Source organism: Lissotriton vulgaris, unplaced genomic scaffold (genome assembly GCF_964263255.1).
Source record: "Lissotriton vulgaris unplaced genomic scaffold, aLisVul1.2 SCAFFOLD_2266, whole genome shotgun sequence".
In the NCBI taxonomy this organism is placed as follows: Eukaryota; Metazoa; Chordata; class Amphibia; order Caudata; family Salamandridae; genus Lissotriton; species Lissotriton vulgaris.
The window spans coordinates 262,870-273,413 of record NW_028242314.1 but is presented as its reverse complement, the minus strand read 5'-3'; the positions used below and the strand labels follow the sequence as shown (position 1 = coordinate 273,413).

Here is a 10,544-nt window from a genome sequence, read left to right as displayed (position 1 = left end):
ATTAAGAGAAAATGGTACTATGACATTAAATGGAATCGAATTCAGAGTCCTAATACAATACTTTTTGCTTACAACAGCAGAAACGAGACTTGAAACATTAAAGGCAAATATAAACAAATTAAACAAATAGAAAAATGAGGCAAATAAAGATGTACTTATTTTTAAAGCCTCTGTAACTTGGTGCTATAAAAAGCATGTGTATTCAATGCTATCATTCATTCCCTGCGGTTGCAGAGCGTGAAGTTTTTTGTCCAGAAAAATTCAGATCTCGCCAAAGCCTTAGCGGAGTCAATATCATTTCTCACTTTCAGAGCTTCAAGGATTGTGAAATAACATATGTAGTCAAGTCATATCACAGTAAGCCCATATTGAAGAGATGATTGTAGTTCTTTTTCTCAAATGCTTTTATTTTTCTTTCAATTTTTTAAGCCACAGCTGACGCGTTTCGTTCTGTAAATCAGAACTTCTTCAGGGCTGTAAGTTTTAAAACATATATAGGACACATATAAAAAATATAAAAAACTGCATATAAAAGAACATATAAAATACAACATCAAACATTGTTCCACATTACAAGGTCAAATATAACACAAGATATTGAGTGACACAAAAATTCAATGATATAAACATTTTACACAACCACATTGAACATGACTTATATGACCCGACTAAACATTTAAAAAACACCAAATGGATAATATTAACTCCATAATCAGAGATCTCGATGTTATATACCTATTATTAATTCCTGTGGGACCAGATATAAAAATGTAACCGTTAGTCATTGCATCAATACGAACCAATTCCATATTTAATCAAAGAGAGAAACATACATTTATCACAATCCTGACAAGAATAAAGTATATATTAAAGGGTAACACATACCATTCATAGATCCTCTAGAGTAAATCAAAATTGTCACACTATGATGTGAAATATTTCCTCCCAAAAGGCTATTATAAACGATGTTAGAACTTCTGATTACGTCTTGTAAGATTTAATTATAACGGCAACAAAAAGATGGCCAGAAATAGAAGAAGGAACACGAGGAAGAAAAGGATATAAATAATTAAATCAAGCTCACATAAATACACTAGTGCTGTCCAATATCTAAAGCGCCTATGGAAAGATAACACAAAGGCCTACCTTGAAGTATGAGTAGCTTCTTCAAAAAGAAATTCTGTTTGTTGCAAATATAGTTTGATGATGGTTTGATCTCATCACAACCAATTCTCCGGACAAAATTCACTAATACCTAAATGGATCCAACATAACCACATTATGTACTAGTACAGAGGGTATGTGTAAAGCGTTTTTAACACTGCCCCACCCTTTCACCATCATTGTACTATCACGCGGTGTCACATGCCTATAATAAGGTGTCACAAGCGCCTCCCTTGAAGTATAAATAACTTCTTCAAAAGGACAATCCGTTTTTTGCAATAATCGTTTGATGATTACTTAATCTTGTCACATCCAATTCTCCGGAAAATACTCACAAATACCTGTATAGGTCCAAAGTAACCCCATTAGCAACTCATGCAAAATATGTGTAATAAACATCTGTTACACTACCCCACCTTTTCGCCATTATTATACTTATCATAGAGTGTCACATTTAAAACCATAAGTTGACGATTCTAACCACAATAATATTACAAGAACACACAGATTGAACATGTCTACGATATCGCGGTAAAGTCCAACACTAAGTTACCATTCTTCCTGTGACTCCTTCAAGCCTAATATAATGCTTAATATGAGGCTTAATAGGGTGTGCAGTTGTTACATCATGGGACACTACATCACAGGAAAGTGCATCAGGAGTTTTATTCAAAGGTAGGATTTCAGCATATACTTCTCAGAACATTACATAACAGATAAGTTACTTTTTAATGGTTAAAAGTGACTCAACCATAATTATATACATTCTTGTACATATAATTTAATATACACCTATATTTTTAAGGGTATTTAATAAACATATTAATAGCAATTCATATTTCATGTAATTTAGGCATTTAAGAATAAATTATTTACAGTGAATGCAAAATAAGTGAGTAATCAAATAAAATGCATACAAGCTATAATATTTTACATTTTTTAAGTATTTATAGAGGTAGTTAAGACATTTTGAGGCTCAGAGCTGGGTATTGTTTGGGGGTAGTAAACAGTTTGTAGGACAAAGGGATAGGCATTGCCTCTGGTAGTAATGAGTTTTTAGGGTTCACGACTGGGTAGTGTATATGGATAGAAAGGGGTTTTAGGGATTGGGGATAGGTAGTGCTTAACATGAGTAATTTCTGTATTAGGGCTCAAAGGTGGGTAGTTTAAGAAAATGAAAAAAGATTACTAAACTATGACTTAACTATTATAAAATTAAAACTTAATTGAATTAATTAGAAATAGTTTTAATTTTTTAATTAACTTTCAATTTAAATACATATAAGGCAACCTTACCTATGAAGTAAAGTACTTGTGATGTAAAGTACTGCATGGTAAGGGTATTTTAGATGTACTGACGCAGTGTATTAACTAACAATGTGATGACATACAATGCAACAACTGACATCCACCTGCTGCTTGACAATGTATATCTGGAGTATGTAATGAATGGTGCTGCTGGCTAAAATATGTGCTGTTGACTTAAAACAATGGATTGAGATGTAGCTCAAGTAATTACCAGTGGCTGAAATTAATTCAAGCATCTTGCCCATCACTTGTTTACTTCAGGCTAAAATAAGACAGTCTCTTTGTATCTGCCACAGTTTTTCTTCTTTTGCCTTGCATTAAACGTACCTATCAGCATTTGTATATCTATGTGCTTCATCATTAACCCTCCAAGTGTAAATCCCTGATTTGACTGAAAGCACATTCTGTATTTTTGACCAATGTTTAAAGTTTGATGAGGTTTTCGTAAACAAGGCCAATGTTATTGCAAAACACATACATTCCCTATGAACTATCTCCAGTTTAACTGCAGATGCATACATTCCTATGTCCGAGATATGAGTTCCTTATGCAGGATATTATCTTAGAAAGCATGGGTGAAGAGCTTGGCATACTGTTACTTAATAATACATCATGGCATTTTTTTCTTGGACCATCATGCAGACAGAAATGTTTGTTGCTGATTCAATCACTTTACAAATCTTACTTCCTGAGTAAGGTCAGAGCTTTGGTGCAAAGCAAAATGCAAGTTAAAGAAGCCATTTTGATAATTTCTTATCACCATGAATAATTTTTATACTTTGTATGTCTGATGTTCGAGTAATGGTAGAGCTCCAGATATATTCTGGAGAAAGAATCTTTGTAGGTTTATGATGAAGTAGATACTTATTCAAATGGCTCTCATCATGGTAAACTGCAATTATGCCATTGGAATCATCTATTTTAATGGCTTCGTCACAACTTTTGGTCAGACTGTAAATTTCCTGCAGTTTGCCTGCAAATAAATTAGCTTGGTAATAGAAATCTCCTTCATTGCTTGGGATATAGGCCTGGGACGTTGGGCGCTGCTCATAAGTGAAGTCACTACGACCAGCTTTGTAGTATCCAGGATGTAACGTGGCAACAAGGTCACTCAAAATTTCCACACCCACACTATCGTGGAACACAATGTCAACATCGGCACACACTAAATACTGCACATCGATGTTCTTCGACTTAATGTCCAGGTGCAAAATTTCCATTCTCTTCATGAAAACTCTTGCCTTGGAATCATATGATGAAGTTTTGTAAACCTTGCACTCTCGATCATTAAGAAATGTGGTGCACTTGACTTTGTCAGGTTGATCTGTGTAAACGTAGTATATCACCTTGTGCCCCATCATGAAGAACTTATCAGCAGATTCCAAAAAGGGTTTTAGAAGCGTCCAATAGCTGAGGACAAAGAAGAAGTAACAACATTAGACAATGAAAAGTAATTACCTCATTTTTAGGCCAAGACTTATTGTTTCCCATACATTACATATACTTAAAGTGGATTTTCATTTAGCCCCTTGCTCATGATTGAGTGTTTTGTATATATTGCTTACTGGCCCCTGATTCAATGGCTTTCATCCCTATTCATACATTTACATCAATGAGGATCATTTCAGTCTTTGGCATCAGACTTTCTTTGCAGTGCCTCTATGTTTCTCTCTGCTTCTCCCTGCTCCTCATCACCTGCTCCTGAACAGGAGTTTTTAAAATGAACAAAACCGTATTTGAAGAAGGTGGCTGCACGTGCATCCAAGGAGGCCACCTGTAAATGGCATTTGCATCTGCCACTACCGATGTGTATGTTTTTGCTGCTGTTGAGATAAAAACACTAGTTTTAAAAAAGCACTGGCAAAGCCAATATATGTTACTCCTGTGTGTTAATGGCTTTGTTAATGCTTATTTTCATCTTTTTATGGCCTTTTATTGGCAAAGGTCATTAACTGAATTCACAATACAAGTGTAATGCTTCACAGAATTTCTAAGGGATTATGATTCTCTAAAACAGATGTCTATAAATTCCTACTTAGTAACACAGGCAAATAACTCTTAGTTTGCAATTCAAACCACTTACACGGCCTTTGAACAGAAATGGTATAAATAGTATCAAATTTGTAAATGAGGATTTATAGATTTGGATGAAAAATCTAGTATTGTTAGAAACTGGGCTATTAGTTAACTGGGGTATGAGCCATGGTCAAGCAACAGCCACAATCCCTTGTAGGACTCCTAACTTTACTACTCCTAAACTGAGAAAAATCTTAACTTTAGGACTTTCGGTATTCACAGAAGGCATTTAGGAGACCTAAAGTTAGGAGTCCTAACTTTACTACTCCTAAACTGAGAAAAATCCTAACTTTAGGACTCCTAAATGCCTTCTATGAATACCGAAAGTCTTAAAGTTAGGATTTTTTTCAGTTTAGGAGTAGTAAAGTTAGGACTCCTAACTTTAGGTCTCCTAAATACCTTCTGTGAATACTGATAATCCTAAAGTTAGGACTCCTAACATTTTCTGAATACCGAAATGAGTAAGTGCCTTCTGTGAATACGAAAATGAGTAAAGGCCTTCTGTGTGATTTTGTCTTAAGTTAGTTCGTTGATTCGGGCCCGTGGGTCCAGGTGCGGGTTCAAGATGAAGGAAGCCTTTTACATCCCTGTTGTTCTTAACAGGCCAGTAAACTAGTCCTCGTGAGTCACTCTGGAGATCGCGAGTCAGTTGAAGATCTAGTACTTATCCAGAGGCAGAAGGCAACAATGTAGCAGGACAAACATGACAGTAATCCAGGTAGGTCAGCAGTCGTGTAGAGCAGCAGCCCAGCAGAAAGACAGTCCTTAAAAAAGCACAGCAGGCTTTCCAGACAGGGTATCCACAGGACAAGAAGTGTAAAGAGTTGGTGTCTGAGGTCCTACTGCTATACCCTTGTGCCCTGGTTCTGAAAGGTGGGAGAAACTTCTAGACAGTGGCTTTTCAGTGCATGGAATCTCCTGCATCCCCTGGCTCCAAGCTGGCCGAAGGGACAATACAGGGTTGTTAGGCCCTGTGTGCAAAGGCAGACCACAGATTATTCAGTTGTAAGTGGAGCTGTGCTCAGCTCTGCCCTCCCATCCTGCAGCATATGGCCCATTCAGGCACACCTAATCCCTCTATTATTTGACTGCCTAGGAGTAACTCAGAAAGTTTAACTGTCAGGTATACTCAGTCTCTTGACCCAAGTCAGGCTACAGGCACAAAAGTGCTAAGGACAGAAAAATGCCAACTTTATAAAATAGGTACATAAGGGGGTGGTGATGGACGGAGCATCTGAACCAATCAAACACTCACACCCAGTCAACAGATCTGGGATTAATCCATCACCGCTCTTTAGCCCACTCTGCCACCCCAGTTCAGACATGTCCATATGCAAATCAGTCTGACCCAGTGCCTTATGGGAACAGTCCAGCCCGAACTGCCAAGCCATGCCTTCCCCATATGGCCATGTCTGAACTGGGGTGGCAGAGTGGGCTAAAGAACGGTGATGGATTAAACCCAGATCTGTTGACTGGGTGTGCGTGTTTGATTGGGTCAAATGCTCCCTCCATCACCACCCCCTTTTGTACAACTTTATAAAATTGGCATTTTTAAAATTGTGATAAAAAAACCAACTACCATTAAACAGGGTTCTTCGTCACAATTCCAAAGACACCAAACATGAAGCAGTTAACAGCTCCCAATTGAAAATAACAGTTTATTAAATGTAATAAGGAATCCCCAATGTTATCATATTGGGAGGGGTAGGCCTCTGAGTAGTGGAAAACCAATTTAGGAGTCTTTCACTACCAGGGCATGTAAAACTTAAAAGTATGTATGCACCTTTTCATTACACTGCACCCTGCGCTATGGGCTGCCTAGGGCTTACCGTAGGGGTACATTATATGTAATAAAAAGGGAATTTAAGGGTAGGCAAGGAGGTTTGAATGATACAAAAGGGGATTATGGACGGCGCGTTTGAGCAAAACAAACACTCACCCCCAGTCAACTGATCTGGGTTTCATGCATCACCATTCTTTAGCTCATTCAGCCACCCCAGTTCAGACATGGCCATATGTAAATCAGTCTGACCCTGTGCCTCATGGGAACAGTCCAGCTAGAACTGCGAAGCCATGTCTTCCCTGGACCGGAAGCAAGCATCCTGGGTCCGGTTTCGGATTCATAATCCTCATCAGCCAGGCTATCTTGAATCCAGTGGCCAAGTGAGCAAGGGACTCACTACTGAGCATACCCTGCCAACTTAGGGCGAACAAAGCGATACAAAAGGGGATGATGGGCAGAGCGTTTGAGCCAATCAAACACTCACCCCCAGTCAACAGATCTGGGTTTAATCCATCACCATTCTTTAGCTCACTCAGCCACCCCAGTTCAGACATGGCCATATGCAAATCATTCTGACTTCATGGGAACAGTCCAGCCCGAACTGCTAAGCCATGTCTTCCCTGGACCCGAAACAAGCATCCTGGGACCGGTTTCGGATTCATAATCCTCATCAGCCAGGCTATCTTGAATCCAGTGCCCAAGTGAGCAAGGGACTCACGTCTGAGCATACCCTGACAACTTAGGGCGAACAAAGCGATACAAAAGGGGATGATGGACCGAGCGTTTGAGCAAATCAAAACTCACCCCCAGTCAACTGATCTGGGTCTAATCCATCACTATTCTTTAGCTCACTCAGCCACCCCAGTTCAGAAATGGCGATATGCAAATCAGTCTGAACCTGTGCTTCATGGGAACAGTCCAGCCCGAACTGCCAAGTCATGTCTTCCCTGGACCGGAAGCAAGCTTCCTGGAACCGGTTTCAGATTCATAATCCTCATCAGCCAGGCTATCTTGAATCCAGTGGCCAAGTGAGCAAGGGACTCACGTCTGAGCATACCCTGCCAATTTAGGGCGAACAAAGCGATACAAAAGGGGATGATGGATGGAGCGTTTGAGAAAATCAAACACTAACCCCCAGTCAACTGATCTGGGTCTAATCCATCACTATTCTTTAGCTCACTCAGCCACCCCAGTTCAGACATGGCCATATGCAAATCATTCTGAGCCTGTGCCTCATGGGAACAGTCCAGCCCGAACTGCCAAACCATGTCTTCCCTGGACCGGAAGCAAGCATCCTGGGACTGGTTTCGGATTCATAATCCTCATCAGCCAGTCTATCTTGAATCCAGTGGCCAAGTGAGCAAGGGACTCACGTCTGAGCATACCCTGCACACTAAGGGCGAACAAAGCGATACAAAAGGGGATGATGGACGGAGCGTTTGAGCAAATCAAACACTCACCCCCAGTCAACTGATCTGGGTTTAATCCATCACCATTCCTTAGCTCACTCAGCCACCCCAGTTCAAACATGGCCATATGCAAATCAGTCTGACCCTGTGCCTCATAGGAACAGTCCAGCCCGAAATGCCAAGCCATGTCTTCCCTGGACCGGAAACAAGCATCCTGGGACCGGTTTCGGATTCATAATCCTCATCAGCCAGGCTATCTTGAATCCAGTGGCCAAGTGAGCAAGGGACTCACGTCTAAGCAAACATAGGGCGAACAAAGCGATACAAAAGGGGATGATGGACGAAGCGTTTGAGCAAATCAAACACTCACCCCCAGTCAACTGATCTGGGTTTAATCCATCACCATTCTTTAGCTCACTCAGCCACCCCAGTTCAGACATGGCCATATGCAAATCAGTCTGACCCTGTGCCTCATGGAAACAGTCCAGCCCAAACTGCCAAGCCATGTCTTCCCTGGACCGGAAACAAGCATCCTGGGACCGGTTTCGGATTCATAATCCTCATCAGCTATGCTATCTTGAATCCAGTGGCCAAGTGAGCAAGGGACTCGCGTCTGAGCATACCCTGCCATCTTAGGGCGAACAAAGCGACACAAAAGGGGATGATGGACGGAGCGTTTGAGCAAATCAAACACTCACCCCCAGTCAACTGATCTGGGTTTAATCCATCACCATTCTTTAGCTCACTCAGCCACCCCAGTTCAGACATGGCCATATGCAAATCAGTCAGACCCTGTGCCTCATGGGAACAGTCCAGCCCGAACTGCCAAGCCATGTCTTCCTTGGTCCGGAAACAAGCATCCTAGGACCGGTTTCGGATTCATAATCCTCATCAGCCAGGCTATCTTGAATCCAGTGGCCAAGTGAGCAGGGGACTCGCGTCTGAGCATACCCTGCCAACTTAGGGCGAACAAAGCGACACAAAAGGGGATGATGGACGGAGCATTTGAGCAAATCAAACACTCACCCCCAGTCAACTGATATCGGTTTAATCCATCACCATTCTTTAGCTTACTCAGCCACCCCAGTTCAGACATGGCCATATGCAAATCAGTCTGACCCTGTGCCTCATGGAAACAGTCCGGCCCGAACTGCCAAGCCATGTCTTCCCTGGACCGGAAAAAAGCATCCTGGGACTGGTTTTTGATTTATAATCCTCATCAGCTATGCTATCTTGAATCCAGTGGGCAAGTGAGCAAGGGATTCATGTCTGAGCATACCTTGCCAACTTAGGGCGAACAAAGCAATACAAAAGGGGATAATGGACGGAGCAATTGAGCAAATCAAACACTCACCCCCAGTCAACTGATCTGGGTTTAATCCATCACCGTTCTTTAGCTCACTCAGCCACCCCAGTTCAGACATGGCTATATGCAAATCAATCTGACCCTTTTTTTCATGGGAACAATCCAGTCCGAACTGCCAAGCCATGTCTTCGCTGGACCGGAAACAAGCATCCTTGGACCGGTTCCGGATTCATAATCCTCATCAGCCAGGCTATCTTGAATACAGTGGCCAAGTGAGCAAGGGACTCACGTCTGAGCATACCCTGCCAATTTAGGGTGAACAAAGCGATACAAAAGGGGATGATGAATGGAGCGTTTGAGCAAATCAAACACTCACCCCCAGTCAACTGATCTGGGTTTAATCCATCACTATTCTTTAGCTCACTCAGCCACCCCTGTTCAGACATGGCCATATGCAAATCATTCTGACCCTGTGCCTCATGGGAACAGTCCAGCCCGAACTGCCAAACCATGTCTTCCCTGGACCGGAAGCAAGCATCCTGGGACCGGTTTCGGATTCACAATCCTCATCAGCCAGGCTATCTTGAATCCAGTGGCCAAGTGAGCAAGGGACTCACGTCTGAGCATACCCTGCCAACTTAGGGCAAACAAAGCGATACAAAAGGGATGATGGACGGAGCATTTGAGCAAATCAAAAACTCACCCCCAGTCAACTAATCTGGGTTTAATCCATCACCATTCCTTAGCTCACTCAGCCACCCCAGTTCAGACATGGCCATATGCAAATCAGTCTGACCCTGTGCCTCATGGAGACAGTCCTGCCCGAAATGCCAAGCCATGTCTTCCCTGGACCGGAAACAAGCATCCTGGGACCGGTTTCGGATTCATAATCCTCATCAGCCAGGCTATCTTGAATCCAGTGGCCAAGTGAGCAAGGGACTAACGTCTGAGCATACATAGGGCGAACAAAGCGATACAAAAGGGGATGATGGATGAAGCATTTGAGCAAATCAAACACTCACCCCCAGTCAACTGATCTGGGTTTAATCCATCACCATTCTTTAGCTCACTCAGCCACCCCAGTTCAGACATGGCCATATGCAAATCAGTCTGACCCTGTGCCTCATGGAAACAGTCCAGCCCAAACTGCCAAGCCATGTCTTCCCTGGACCGGAAACAAGCATCCTGGGACCGGTTTCGGATTCATAATCCTCATCAGCTATGCTATCTTGAATCCAGTGGCCAAGTGAGCAAGGGACTCGCGTCTGAGCATACCCTGCCATCTTAGGGCGAACAAAGCGACACAAAAGGGGATGATGGACGGAGCGTTTGAGCAAATCAAACACTCACCCCCAGTCAACTGATCTGGGTTTAATCCATCACCATTCTTTAGCTCACTCAGCCACCCCAGTTCAGACATGGCCATATGCAAATCAGTCAGACCCTGTGCCTCATGGGAACAGTCCAGCCCGAACTGCCAAGCCATGTCTTCCTTGGT

General features: G+C 42.2%; 1 protein-coding gene across 2 annotated transcripts in view; it reads right to left on the bottom strand.

Moving 5' to 3' along the window:
* Positions 1-386: 386 nt before the first annotated feature.
* The window catches only part of LOC147668997 (histo-blood group ABO system transferase-like), a 223,498-nt gene continuing 213,340 nt past the window's right edge, over positions 387-10,544 (bottom strand). For both annotated transcript variants that reach the window (XM_086948298.1, XM_086948300.1), the window contains one exon: positions 387-3,882. In XM_086948298.1, the coding sequence (XP_086804424.1) occupies positions 3,201-3,882 (682 nt within the window). In that variant the 3' untranslated portion in view covers positions 387-3,200. The remainder of the gene's footprint in view (positions 3,883-10,544) is intronic.